We start from the raw sequence: 12,208 nt of genomic DNA on the forward strand, positions 1-12,208 counted from the left end.
ACTATATTAAACATTTGTATTCCTCAGACAGCTTGGGCCTCATTGTGCTGGGTGCAGTACATACACATGATAAATGATGGCCCCTTCTCTGCTGTCTAGGCCTGTATAAAATAAGGCATGTGATGTACAGCCTGGTGTATTGAGTGAGAAGCTTATGCAGCGTCTCCTGCTAAAGGGCTGTGAGGGGAGTATGCAGCTCTGGTGTAGGGACTGACCTGGCCCGTTTTCCTGCCTGTGCAGCCTCTTGCAAGAGAGACGTGGCCTCCTCCCAGCCATCCATTAAAAATACCATCAATAAATAAGCAAGGAAAATAAGCCTAAACCCCAGATGTTTAAATAACATTACAGGCTGCCAGCTCAACTGACCAAAGCGAGGAATGCGAAGGAGGCTGCATCAGCCCTCACTACAATAGACGCAAGAGTCTAGTGATAGCAGGACCTGTCCTGGGCCTAGAGAGACATATCTCATGCTGATTTGTCTGAGGCTGCGTATACCCGCGTCTTCCCTCCCTTTGCTCAGCAGATGTCCTCTGAACTATACTGTGCTTAGAGAGGGCTGTTCCGTGGCACAGCGTGACATTCATCTGCCCCAAACTCCTTTTGGGAGGTGGTGTGTTGAAGTGCATAAGGTGCCAGGCTGAACACCAGGAGACTGTGGTTCTGGTTCTATCACTGACACCCTATGTGATCTTGGGGAAAGTCACAGCACCTCCCTGTGCCTCAGTTTCCCTGCTTATATAATGGGGATAACGATACTTGCCTGCTTTTCTAAACTGCTTTCAGGCCTATGGCTGAGAAATGCTATGTGGTGGAGGAGGTGGTGATAGGAATGTCCTAAGAACCGTAGTCAACATGATACAAAACTGACTCTACCAGGTTTGATGGTGTCCACATCAGGACTGTCCCACAAATACTTGTTTTGGTGGCAACTCGCAACCTGTCCAGAAACTGCATGACACACCTGCAGCTCTTCATCATCTGTCATTTGGTTTTATTTATGGGGGGAGTTATTTTTTTTAGGGGAAGTGTGAAATAGCTCTAATTGTACCCTAAAGCATCTAAAACCCCATTGTTTATGGGGAAGCAGGCAGTGCCCCCTGCTTTCCCTTGAAAACTTGTTATATTAGGTCAGTCAGGCTTCCAAGTGCTGCTGTCTGGATTAATTCTGCTGATACTGTGGTCTATGGAGCACTTGCTGGAGGTCTGTGCTGAGTTAGCTGGTCACGTGCTGGCTTCTCATTCGCAGCTGTTAAAATTGCATTAGAAGAAGCTAAAGATACATAAATACTTTGTTTCCAGAAGCAATTGCCCCAGGGATGCCACGTGATCGCCGGGGAGGGAGATGAACCACTCCCACGTAAAGTCACGGCTCAGACATCCACTAGACAATCTCCCTTAAGCTGTGAGCCACAGGATGAAAATGTTTGCGAGCCCGTTTCAGTCTGCGAATCCCTGGTCTGTGGGGGATGTGGCATTGTGGGACTCTACAGTAATCACTTCTCTGATGAGTCCACACCCCTTTTTATTAATAACCGGGTCACCCCGGAGGAGCCCGGAGCTCAGAGCCCCTTTCAGACTTTGTGTGTGTGAATGCGTGCGCATGCGGGGCATACATCTGCTGTGTTAGCACCTAATGGTTCTGCATCCCATTTATACTACAGCAAAATCGGCTTAATTGGAGCACCCCAGTGGAGGGCCTGTCTCTTTGATTAAGCAGCTGTCCCGATTAACAGAGAGGCTCTGATGGTTTTTTTTTTTTAAAAGAAGTGTGGGAAGACTTGCAAAACACCAGAAAATGCTGTGCAGAATAAAAATGACACCTGCTGGGTCTCGTCCTCATTGCAGGCCTGCTTCCTCTCTCTGTATAAATCTTTTATTTGGTCAATTTCTGCTGCAAGATAAGGGAGCTTAGCATTTCGCACCTATTGAAGCACTTAATAATGCTCTGTACTTGTATGCTATTTCCCATCTTCAAAGCGCTTTGCAGACATTAACTAACTACTCCACATAGTGTTCCAGGCAGGTTGCTGCTGCACGCCTGTGTTTAACCTCAGGCCATGTCTACGCTGGGCAAATGCCTCCTGTTAGGAAATGTGTTAACTATCATAGACCGGGACGGGCTGTGTATCTGGTTATGTTTTGTTTTCTTCCAGCATAGACAGACAGGGGTGGAGGAAGGAATCTGAGATGAAGTGACTTGCCAAAGGTCAACTAGGAAGCCAGTGGCAAAGCTGGAAATGAATTTAAACTCCCAGTCCTCCTTGCTTTAAGCACTAGAAAAGCATGTGCTACCATAGCCCTGATTCCTGGACCTTGCTACTGAGTAACCATCTCTCATCACAGGTGGTATTAGAAACCACTGTGCTGGTTCCTGGAAAGAGGTTGAAGGAGAGGAGGCAGCTCGGGAGTGAACTCAGTGAATAGAGAGGTTAACAGAGGGTGCAGTGCATGTTGTGTTAGTGTGGTTGGCCTGGCGACAGCAGCAGGATGGGTGCCAGCCTGGATGACATTGGCAGAGCGTGCTTTGTTAAGCTGTCTGTATTCCCTGCTGCCCTCCCCATCCCCTCCCCACTTCCGTTCCTTCCCCTCTTCCCTGCCGAGGGGGATCTCAGAGACTGAATATTGAGCGTCTGTTTCATGCGCTGAGCTCTCCCCGCGGCACTGATTAAAACTGCCCTTTGGGGGTGGGGGAGTTTGGGGGGAGACACCGGAGACTAGCTAGCTGGAAGCTCTGTCCTCTCATCTAGACCAAGGTCAGAGCTTCTGCTGCTCTGGAGTCTAACCCTGTTCCGGTCCCCGCTACCCCCCTTTTTGCTGCGTCTGCATGATCCTCTTACAGCACTCCCTGCGTGCCTTAAAGGGACAGAGCCCTCTCCTAGGGTACTGCTGGGCACCCATTAATCCCTCTCTTCCAGAGGGCCTTGGCTCATCAGAATTGCCCTAGTGTGAAGAGCTTTATCCCTAATCTAGTTATGTTTTGGCAGAGGCTCTGGGTTGAAGGCCCGTCTTGTGGGAGTCAGGCCAGTTGAATACACAGAGGTGCTTACAGGTGTCTGGACCTTATGTGCTAAGGGGAGAGATGCTGCCTCTTCCCTGAGAGGCTGTTCGTGGCCAGAGCTTTTTGGCGGCTGAGGTAACTGGTTTTCTTGTGCTCTCCCTCAGGACCCCCCTTCATCGTTTCCCCTCCAGAGAACATCACCGTCAACATCTCCCAGGATGCCCTGTTCACCTGCCAGGCCGAGGCGTATCCAGGGAACATGACCTACACCTGGTACTGGGAGGAGGAGAACGTCTACTTCAAGAAGTAAGCTCGGCTCTTGGCCCCTCGGTCCATGCTGGGAGGAGCGCCTCTTGTCGCAGAGCCATTCTCTCTGTCTCTCAGTAAAGGAAGGGGTCTGCTGTTCCCCAGGGAATCGGGATACTCTCCCAGCAATGCACCTCTGCCCCCACCATGGGCCAGTGCACCCATCCAGGCATTGCACTGCTGCCCTTGGGGTTTCCCTGACAGCTCCCTGCGGCCTGCTCCGAGAGCCGCTCCCCTCTCTGTATGAGGGGAACTCGGTACTGACTCCTCACTCCAGTTCTCTCCCCGCCCTTTTGCCCACCTTTTCCCTTCTGTTCTCTCACCCCCTGCAGTGACCTGAAACTGAGGGTCCGGATCCTGATTGATGGGACGCTGATCATCTTCCGTGTCAAATCAGACGATGCTGGGAAATACACTTGCATTCCTAGCAACAGCCTTGGCCGCTCACCGTCAGCCTCCGCCTACCTGACAGTGCAGTGTGAGTGGAGATGGTGGGGCAGGGAGGCCTGAGGGATCTACGGGCCATTTCTGCTATGGGAAGAAGATGGCTTAGATAATGTCATTGTTGTAATCCTGCCTAGAAGCATTCCTTGTGCTATCTCAGTGTAACTTTTAGGGTTACTGTGACATGACGGCAACATATGGAGTGAGGTGGAGGGAATAAAATCACAGTAGATTATTGGGTCTGATGAGACTAGGCTGGCTGGCGGAGTGTGTGGGTTCATTACTTTGTTTAATGCAATGGTACCTGGCATTTGCCATAATGAATCAGACAGTTGATGCATCAAGTACAGCATGCTGTCAGTAGCTGATATTTCAGAGGAAGATGAATACCCTACTCCCAGCTAACAGCTTGATGCCTTGCAGCATGGGTAGGATGCCCTGCCCTGAAGCATAACGTTTGACCTATCTTTATTCCAGAGTTTTTCCGCCAGAACCAAAGGCAAGGAAATGCTAGCATACGCTCACATACAAAATACCCCAAACCTTCCATGCAGCGTCCTCGGGCCTTGATTCACCACTGTCCTGCATCTTGTCCCGGCACGTACCCCGCTGCAAAGTGAGGATAAAATAGTGCTAGATCAGAAAGTTAGAGATTGCACTCACTCTGTGCTGGCATAAATGACTGCACCCTGTGCAGTCTAGCTGTGATCTGGGACGTTGCTATATGGGAGAGAGAGTATATAGAACCACTGTCTGTCTGTCCTGGGCAGTGCTATGTAGATGTAATTTACTGGTGTCAGATATGACGGTGAAGGGCGTTACTGAAATGCCTAAAACAGATGGATGGGATTGCGCTCCTTTTTAATGTGTCTAGGTGCAAAGATGACTATTGGTTCCAATCTCTCCAGCCTTTCAACCGCCAGCCAGAGTATCGGACTTGACAGCTGATGGCTGTGAATGCTAATAATAGCGTCTTGATTATCAGTTGTATTCCGTCTTGTTCTGTGGGGGAAGTTGGGCCGTGACACATCATATCAAGTGTGTGGTTATATTTTGATGCATAATTATAAAAACCTGTTAATGCTGCCTTGTCTTCCGGGTGTGTTGGCATCCTGGAAACATGAAATACAAAGCAGTAACTGATCTAAATAAATTGAAGAGAGACCAGACTCTGAAAGGAATGTTTCTCCCAGTGTCTTCACATTCAACATGCCTCCCCTCCTACAGCGTTCTGTGGTAAGGGTCCAAATGGCTGTTGCTTACAAGAGTGATGTTGGAGGCAGTCTAGCCTAGTAGATGGAGCACTGGCCTGGCACTCAAGTGATGTGGTTGCTATTCCCTAGCATGCTGGGTGTCCTTGGGCAAGTCAGTTCACCTCTCTGTGCCTCATTTTTCCCCATCAGTAAACCTTCCGTATGAACTGTTTTCAGATGCACTGATGAAAAGTGCTATAGAAGAGCTAGGTTCTGTTGTGGTGATTTGGCCTGTTACTATAGAAGACTGTAGCATTTGATTTTATAAGGGGAGGCAAAAGTCTGAACAAACCAATTGGTCTTAAGCTTCCTCTTGAAGGCCAATAGACTCAGGCTATGGATAGATCATTAATAAACGTACATTAAGGAGCTGGGAGACCTAAGAAGCCAGTTCCTTCTCTTATATGAACTCACAGAGAAGCAAAGTTCAAAGCCAGAGAACTGTCCCCAGGAAGTGCCCTATTCAAAAGGAGGCAAGTTTAGGGACTGCTTACAGAGGCATCTGGGCAGACCTCCGCTTTTGGGAGGGTATATTGCTTCACAACATCAAATCTATCCTGCCACTGACCCAAAGCTCACTTCAGGGCTCATAACCATCAGAAACCACCATGGAGAGTAGGCATACAAAGATGGGGTTTGCACATGTTTTTCTTTCACCTGGGTCCTGGAGATGCAGAGAGGGATTCTTATACTTTGTCATTTAAAGCTCGGTGTCCCTTTGCAATAATTCAGTTCCTTGGTTAGAATAAACACCTGCTTTTATCCTTGTTCTGGGATCTTTGCTAATGCTCTGTGTGCAAGAGTGCCTCATTTTCACACGGGTCAACTTTCTTCCATTAAAAGAGAACTACTTTTTGGAAGTAAATTTAGCACTGGTGACAGGTGCCAGATTGGCAGCCTTGGAGAATGCAGTCCTCTCTCCCTCCTTACCTAGCAGTGCTGGGGCAGTGTTAGCACAAACTTCCCATAGGCTGTTGAGTCAGGGAGCTTCATCTCTCGTCTGGAAGGATCAACTTTAAGACTGGTGGTGAGAGTAGGTGGGGAATTTGGTCTCCAGGGCCCATTAAGTCCTTGGCCTCTCTGCTAAGATTCCTCAACAAGAGGAGTGGGTGGGCAATTATTGTGATGACACTTCTCTGTTAGACTTTAGACTGAAACCACCAACTTGTTTCGCACAAGCCACCATCAGATGGTACAGCTTTTGGTGGTTACTGAACTAGGCTGGATTTCAGCCAGTGACCTAGAAGTGAAAGGCTCTGTAGGCCATTACTGATCCCTTGAGCTGTCCAGTCTTGTTGATTACATTTCCTAAGACATGATGTTAAACTAAGGAGGGATAAAGCAAGTTGCATATGATAAACTACTTTCCAATCTGGGTTACGATGCCACTACCACAATCACGTGACCTTGGTAGCTCCCGGCTGGATATTAGCAGTTTGGAGAGAGTGATTAGGGTTAAAAATGTCAGACAGTGAGCCTGTGGAATAAAAACACCTTCAGCAGTCCCATATTCCCCTGCTCCACATATGTGCACCCGGATTCCTGCAAATATCAGTGCTGAATGGCCCCAGGACACAGCCAGAAAGCAATAATGTGAGATTCTTGTATGGATTTTAATAATTTAGTTTCCAGCCTTTAATATCGCTGCAGTTTTCTTGTTTTTGTTTTTTCCCCTATTGGCCGGCCATCAAATCTGGAGGTGGGGAGGGAAGGAAACAACCTCCACCCCAAATCCCAACTAAAAAGGATTCATTCTTCCCTGTTGACTTGTCATGTTCCCATCAGTCTTGTAGTATAATATATAATAATGGAGCTATACCCATCTCCTAGAGCTGGAAGGGACTCCAAAGTCCAGCCCCCTGCCTTCACTAGCAGGACCAAGTACTGATTTTGCCCCAGATCCCTAGGTGGCCCCCTCAAGCATTGAACTCACCACCCTGGGTTTAGCAGGCCAAGGCTCAAACCGCTGAGCTATCCCTCCCCCCTTCCTTCTTGACAATGGCAGGGTCGTCCCCTCACTCTGTGCTTGTCTTGGGGAATTACTGACACCTTCGAACACTTTTTTCCTCTCTATATAATGTTTGGGGAACTGGAAACTAAGCAGGTGATGGGGTTGCTAGACCAGCAAAAGGAGAAGGGAGGGGGGGATTTCATTTTATATGCAGATACTGTGGGTGGGAGTTATACGGAGCTAGGTAGCACCTGGGGATGGTAATTTGACATTGGGGAAGGACATGTGTGCCCTTTGCTATCTCATCTTTTCAACGGGAACACCTTTTCCTTCCAGGTGCTTTCAATGTAGGAGCTCTCCAATCTTCCCCCTCAAATAGGGGCTTCTTGGCTGTTCCCTGTTTTCTCCTCCTTCCCCAGTGGGTCACAGCAATGGGCTCTCTTTACTCTCTCTTTCAGCTCTTGTGTATTTCCTTCACTAGCTGTTTCCAAGTAGCATGGTTTGTGTGGCTCTGTGGAATGAATGGTGTAAGTACCTATCCCTTCAGCATGGTGGGCAGAGATGGGGGATCTGACGACCTGCGGCTCCCAGCTTGGCTCACCACCTCTGTTAAAAACATTGGAGTCACTAGTTAGCTGTTGGCTTTGAATTAATTGTTGCTGTGATTTGACACGAAGAAGCAAAACAGGGCATAACCCTGGGTTGTCTTTGTTCTGTTTTTGTTTCCTTTGCATGCCGCCCCTAGCTGGACTACCCACGCTGCTGCTATGCCCTGTGTGTGTTCAGCTTCCTGTGTTCTCAGGGGAGTACCCTTGATGGTAGGGCTTCCTCGATCCAACAGTGTACCGAGTTGCAGAGCCTGAGTGGTTGAGGTTGAGTGAGAAGGAGCTTAGATTTTGCAGGAGAGGGAGTGTTTTAATAGTGCTGGGCAGACACTTGTAATTATGTTGCATGTATATTTTTCTTTTAACGGTAATTGTACATGGGCCTGCAGCTTAGGGTAGGGAGGTCAAAGTGAAATGCTTGGCGTACGTAAGGCTCGATAGACATTCTAAATATTTTTAATGGATTCGAAGAGGATAATGGGACTATAAGGATAATGGTCTTCCAGGGCCAGAGGGTAATGGATGCGGCAGAGTTAGTGTTTAGGCTTTGCACTCCATTATAACAATGGCGTTGACCCTTCCAAACCAGGGTACAGTGACAAGAACATATAGCGGGGTGGCCAAAATTACCGACCCTCTGAGCCGCGTACGACAATCTTCAAAAGTTGGAGAACTGGGGTGTACCTGCTGGGGCTTCGGGCTTCAGCCCTGCGGGAGGCACGCCCTCTGGGGCTGAAGCCCTGAGACCTCCCTCTCTGCTGGGTAGAAGCCAGAGACATGGGGAGGGGGGAGCCCATGCCACCCCAGATTTTTGCCAAGGTTTGCTGGCCCTGCTTGGCCCCCCCACTCTCAGCAGGCACTACTCGTCTCTGGCAGAAGCCCCTAGCCCCACCACCCTGCCGCAGGGCAGAAGCCCTGAGCTTCACCCCCCGGTCTGGTAGGCAGAGAATGGGGGGGATCGTGGGGGCTCTGCAAGCTGCACTTGACCTGTAAAAGAGCTGCGTGCAGCTAGTGAGCAGCGGTCAGGCCACCCCGGCATATAGTTTTGTTCACGTGGAGGGGAAAGAAGGGTAAGGTGATTCAAAATAACTTCCTATTACTCCCCCCAGATCCCGCCCGTGTGGTGAACATGCCACCCATCCTATATGTTCCCATTGGGATACATGGCTACATCCGCTGTCCGGTGGAGGCAGAACCGCCAGTCACCTTCGTCAAGTGGAATAAAGATGGACGCCCCCTGCGATTCGAAAAGGTAAAGTTGTGTCTGGGCAAAGACAAACGGGGCTGTTTTGGAAAGAGAAGTGGGGGACACTTCGAACGTGGTGGGGAAGTGTCAAACGGTGACGCCATGGGGCACTACGGGGAAGGATCTGGCAGCATGCGGCTGTGGGTCCGGAGTTAACGGGGCAGGCAGGCATGTCATTGGAGCTGTGAGGGAAGGTTCAGCCACCGTAGTGGGACAGACAAGTCCCCAGTTCGGCCTCCACTCACCAACCTGACCAGTCCTCTTGAGGACAGGCAAAATTATAACAACCCATCTGCCCATGAAATACTCCCTCCGCTGCTGCCAGCCTCCCCTTGAACACCCCCTGCCCCAGCATACATGGGGTTGGCCATTATCTCTCCATGTCTCCTTTCCCTTTCTCCTCCCCCCCAAGCTGCTGCCACGGTTGCCTCTGCTGTGCTGCAGGGGCCGGAGACCAGAGATCGTTTCCTCCATCTGCCCCTGTAGGGTGCTTTGAGGGCTGCCTGTAGCGGCACTGAGCTACCCCTCTCAGCAGCAGGCTCAGGGAGCACAGGAAGGAGGGAAGCAGCAGGGGAACTAGAGAGGACTGAGGGGGACACAGCCTGGGCTGGCCTTCAACCTTGTGTCCCCGTCTCTCAGCTTTGTATGGTGGTTGGTTGGCACAGGGAGCTGGTCAGGCCAGGGTACCACAGGGACCCAGTGGGAGAGGTTGTAGCAGTTGGTTCAGAGTGGGCCAGTCAGGTGGGGATGCTGGTGGGATCTGGGGCCGACGTGTCAAAAGCGTGTGGCAGTGGAAGTCAGTGGGAGGGAACTGCCTGTTCGTTCTTGCCCTAGGGACCGTCATACAAATGTGCTTAGAGTACGACTGTGTTGTGCAAAAGAAAAGAAAAAAAAACATGGCAGCGAGTCTCAGGGACTGGGTCAACTGGCTCAGCTTCGCAGGGGGTTATGCTATGGAGCTAAAAATAAGTGTTGAAGTTTTTGCTTGGGCTGCAGCTTGGGCTCTGTAACATGTGGAGGGAGCATCAACTCTATTTTTTACCCCTGTAGGTTAGCCTAACTCAGTGGTCCCCAACGCGGTGCCCACAGGCGCCATGGCGCCTGCTGGGGCATCTATCTGCACCTGTGTACTGGCCGGTGGACAAGAATCCGCCCAAATGCCACCGAAAAGTGGCAACATCAAGACGTGTCACCGCCGAAAAGCAGCGTCATCAAGAGGCGTCGCTGCCAAAATGCTGCTGATTTTTGATTACGACGCCTCTTGATGTTGCTGCTTCTCAGTGGCATTTTGGCGGATGCTTTGTCTGCTGGCCGCGGTCCTCGGTAGCTCATCATCTGGCACCCGCCAGACGAAAAAGGTTGGGAACCACTGGCCTAACTCATTAACCCAGGCTCTGGGATTTGCTGCCTCTGCATGTGTTTTTTTTGCAGTGTAGACGTATCCCTTTGTGTGTCCTTAAGGTTATGGATTCTTGTGGTGGAAAACTTTCTGTTGAGTTGGAAATGGCCAGATTGCCTATTCCCCTTGTTTGTGGTGATTTTTAAAATAAAGTTGAGAATGAAGGGCTCAATCCAGAAAAGGGCTTAAGAATCATAGAATATCAGGGTTGGAAGGGACCTCAGGAGGTCATCTAGTCCAACCCCCTGCTCAAAGCAGGACCAGTTCCCAACTAAATCATCCCAGCCAGGGCTTTGTCAAGCCGGGCCTTAAAAACCTCTAAGGAAGGAGATTCCACCTCCTCCCTAGGTAACCCATTCCAGTGTTTCACCACCCTCCTAGTGAAAAAGTTTTTCCTAATATCCAACCTAAACCTCCCACACTGCAACTTGAGACCATTACTCCTTGTTCTGTCATCTGCTACCACTGAGATCAGTCTAGATCCATCCTCTTTGGAACTCCCTTTTGGGTAGTTGAAAGCAGCTATCAAATCCCCCCTCATTCTTCTCTTCTGAAGACTATATTCCAGTTCCCTCAGCCTCTCCTCATAAGTCATGTGCTCCAGCGCCTTATTGATCCAGCCCCAATTTTTCAACATCCTTCTTGTAGTGTGAGGCCCAAAACTGGACACAGTACTCCAGATGAGGCTTCACCAATGCTGAATAGAGGGAAATGATGAAGTCCCTCGATCTGCTGGCAGTGCTCCTACTTATACAGCCCAAAATGCCATTAGTCGTCTTGGCGACAAGGGCACACTGTTGACTCGTATCCAGCTTGTCATCCACTGTAACTCCTAGGTCCTTTTCTGCAGATCTGTTGCCTAGCCACTCGGTCCCTAGTCTGTAGCAATGCATGGAATTTTTCCATCCTAAGTGCAGGACTCTGCATTTGTCCTTGTTGAACCCCATCATATTTCTTTTGGCCCAATCCTGTAATTTGTCTAGGCCCCTCTGTATCCTATCCCTACCCTACAGCATATCACTCCGTAGTGTCATCTGCAAACTTGCTGAGGGTGCAATCCATGCCATCCTCCAGATCATTAATGAAGATACTGAACAAAACCGACCCTTCGGGCACTCCGCTTGATACCGGCTGCCAACTAGACATGGAGCCATTGATCACTACCCACTGAATCCGACGATCTAGCCAGCTTTCTATCCACCTTATAGTCCAATTATCTAGACCATACTTCTTTAACTTGCTGTCAAGAATACTGTGGGAGATGGTATCAAAAGCTTTGCTAAAGTCAAGGTATATCACGTTCACTGCTTTCCCCCATATCCACAGAGCCAGTTAACACATCATAGAAGGCAATTAGGTTAGTCAGGCATGACTTGCCCTTCATGAATCCATGCTGACTGTTCCTGATCACTTTCCTCTCCTCGAAGTCCTTCAAAATTGATTCCTTGAGGACTTGCTCCATGATATTTTTTTTCTAGGGACTGAGGTGAGGCTCACTAGCCTGTAGTTCCCTGGATGATCCTCCTTCCCTTTTTTTAAAGATGGGCACTACATTAGCCTTTTTCCAGTCATCCGGGACCTCCTCCGATCGCCATGAGTTTTCAAAGATAATGGCCAATGGCTCTGCAATCACATTCACCAACTCCTTTAGCATCCTCAGATGCAGCGCATCCAGCCCCATGGACTTGTGCTCGTCCAGCTTTTCTAAATAGTCCTGAACCACTTCTTTCTGCACAGAGGGCTGGTCACCTCCTCCCCATACTGTGTTGCCCAGTGCAGTAATCTGGGAGCTGACATTGTTCGTGAAGACGGAGGCAAAAAAAGCATTGAGTAGATGAGTTTTTTTTCCACATACTGTCACTAGGTTGCCTCCCCCACTGGGCTGCTTGTGGGGCTTTAAAAGTAAGCAGGTGCTCAAGTGCTTTGCTGGGTCGGGGGCACAGTGCTCAGCACCTTTCAGGATTGAGCCCTGAGCTGCTGGCATTTAGCACCTCCTAGAGACAATT

General features: G+C 49.6%; 1 protein-coding gene across 4 annotated transcripts in view; it reads left to right on the forward strand.

Moving 5' to 3' along the window:
* IGSF9B (immunoglobulin superfamily member 9B) overlaps positions 1-12,208 on the forward strand; it is a 94,242-nt gene that overhangs the window by 43,134 nt on the left and 38,900 nt on the right. For all 4 annotated transcript variants that reach the window (XM_044996797.1, XM_044996800.1, XM_044996798.1 and 1 more), the window contains exons 6-8: positions 3,163-3,304; positions 3,637-3,782; positions 8,667-8,809. In XM_044996797.1, the coding sequence (XP_044852732.1) occupies positions 3,163-3,304; positions 3,637-3,782; positions 8,667-8,809 (431 nt within the window). The remainder of the gene's footprint in view (positions 1-3,162; positions 3,305-3,636; positions 3,783-8,666; positions 8,810-12,208) is intronic.

Source organism: Mauremys mutica, chromosome 22 (genome assembly GCF_020497125.1).
Source record: "Mauremys mutica isolate MM-2020 ecotype Southern chromosome 22, ASM2049712v1, whole genome shotgun sequence".
NCBI lineage: Eukaryota > Metazoa > Chordata > Testudines > Geoemydidae > Mauremys > Mauremys mutica.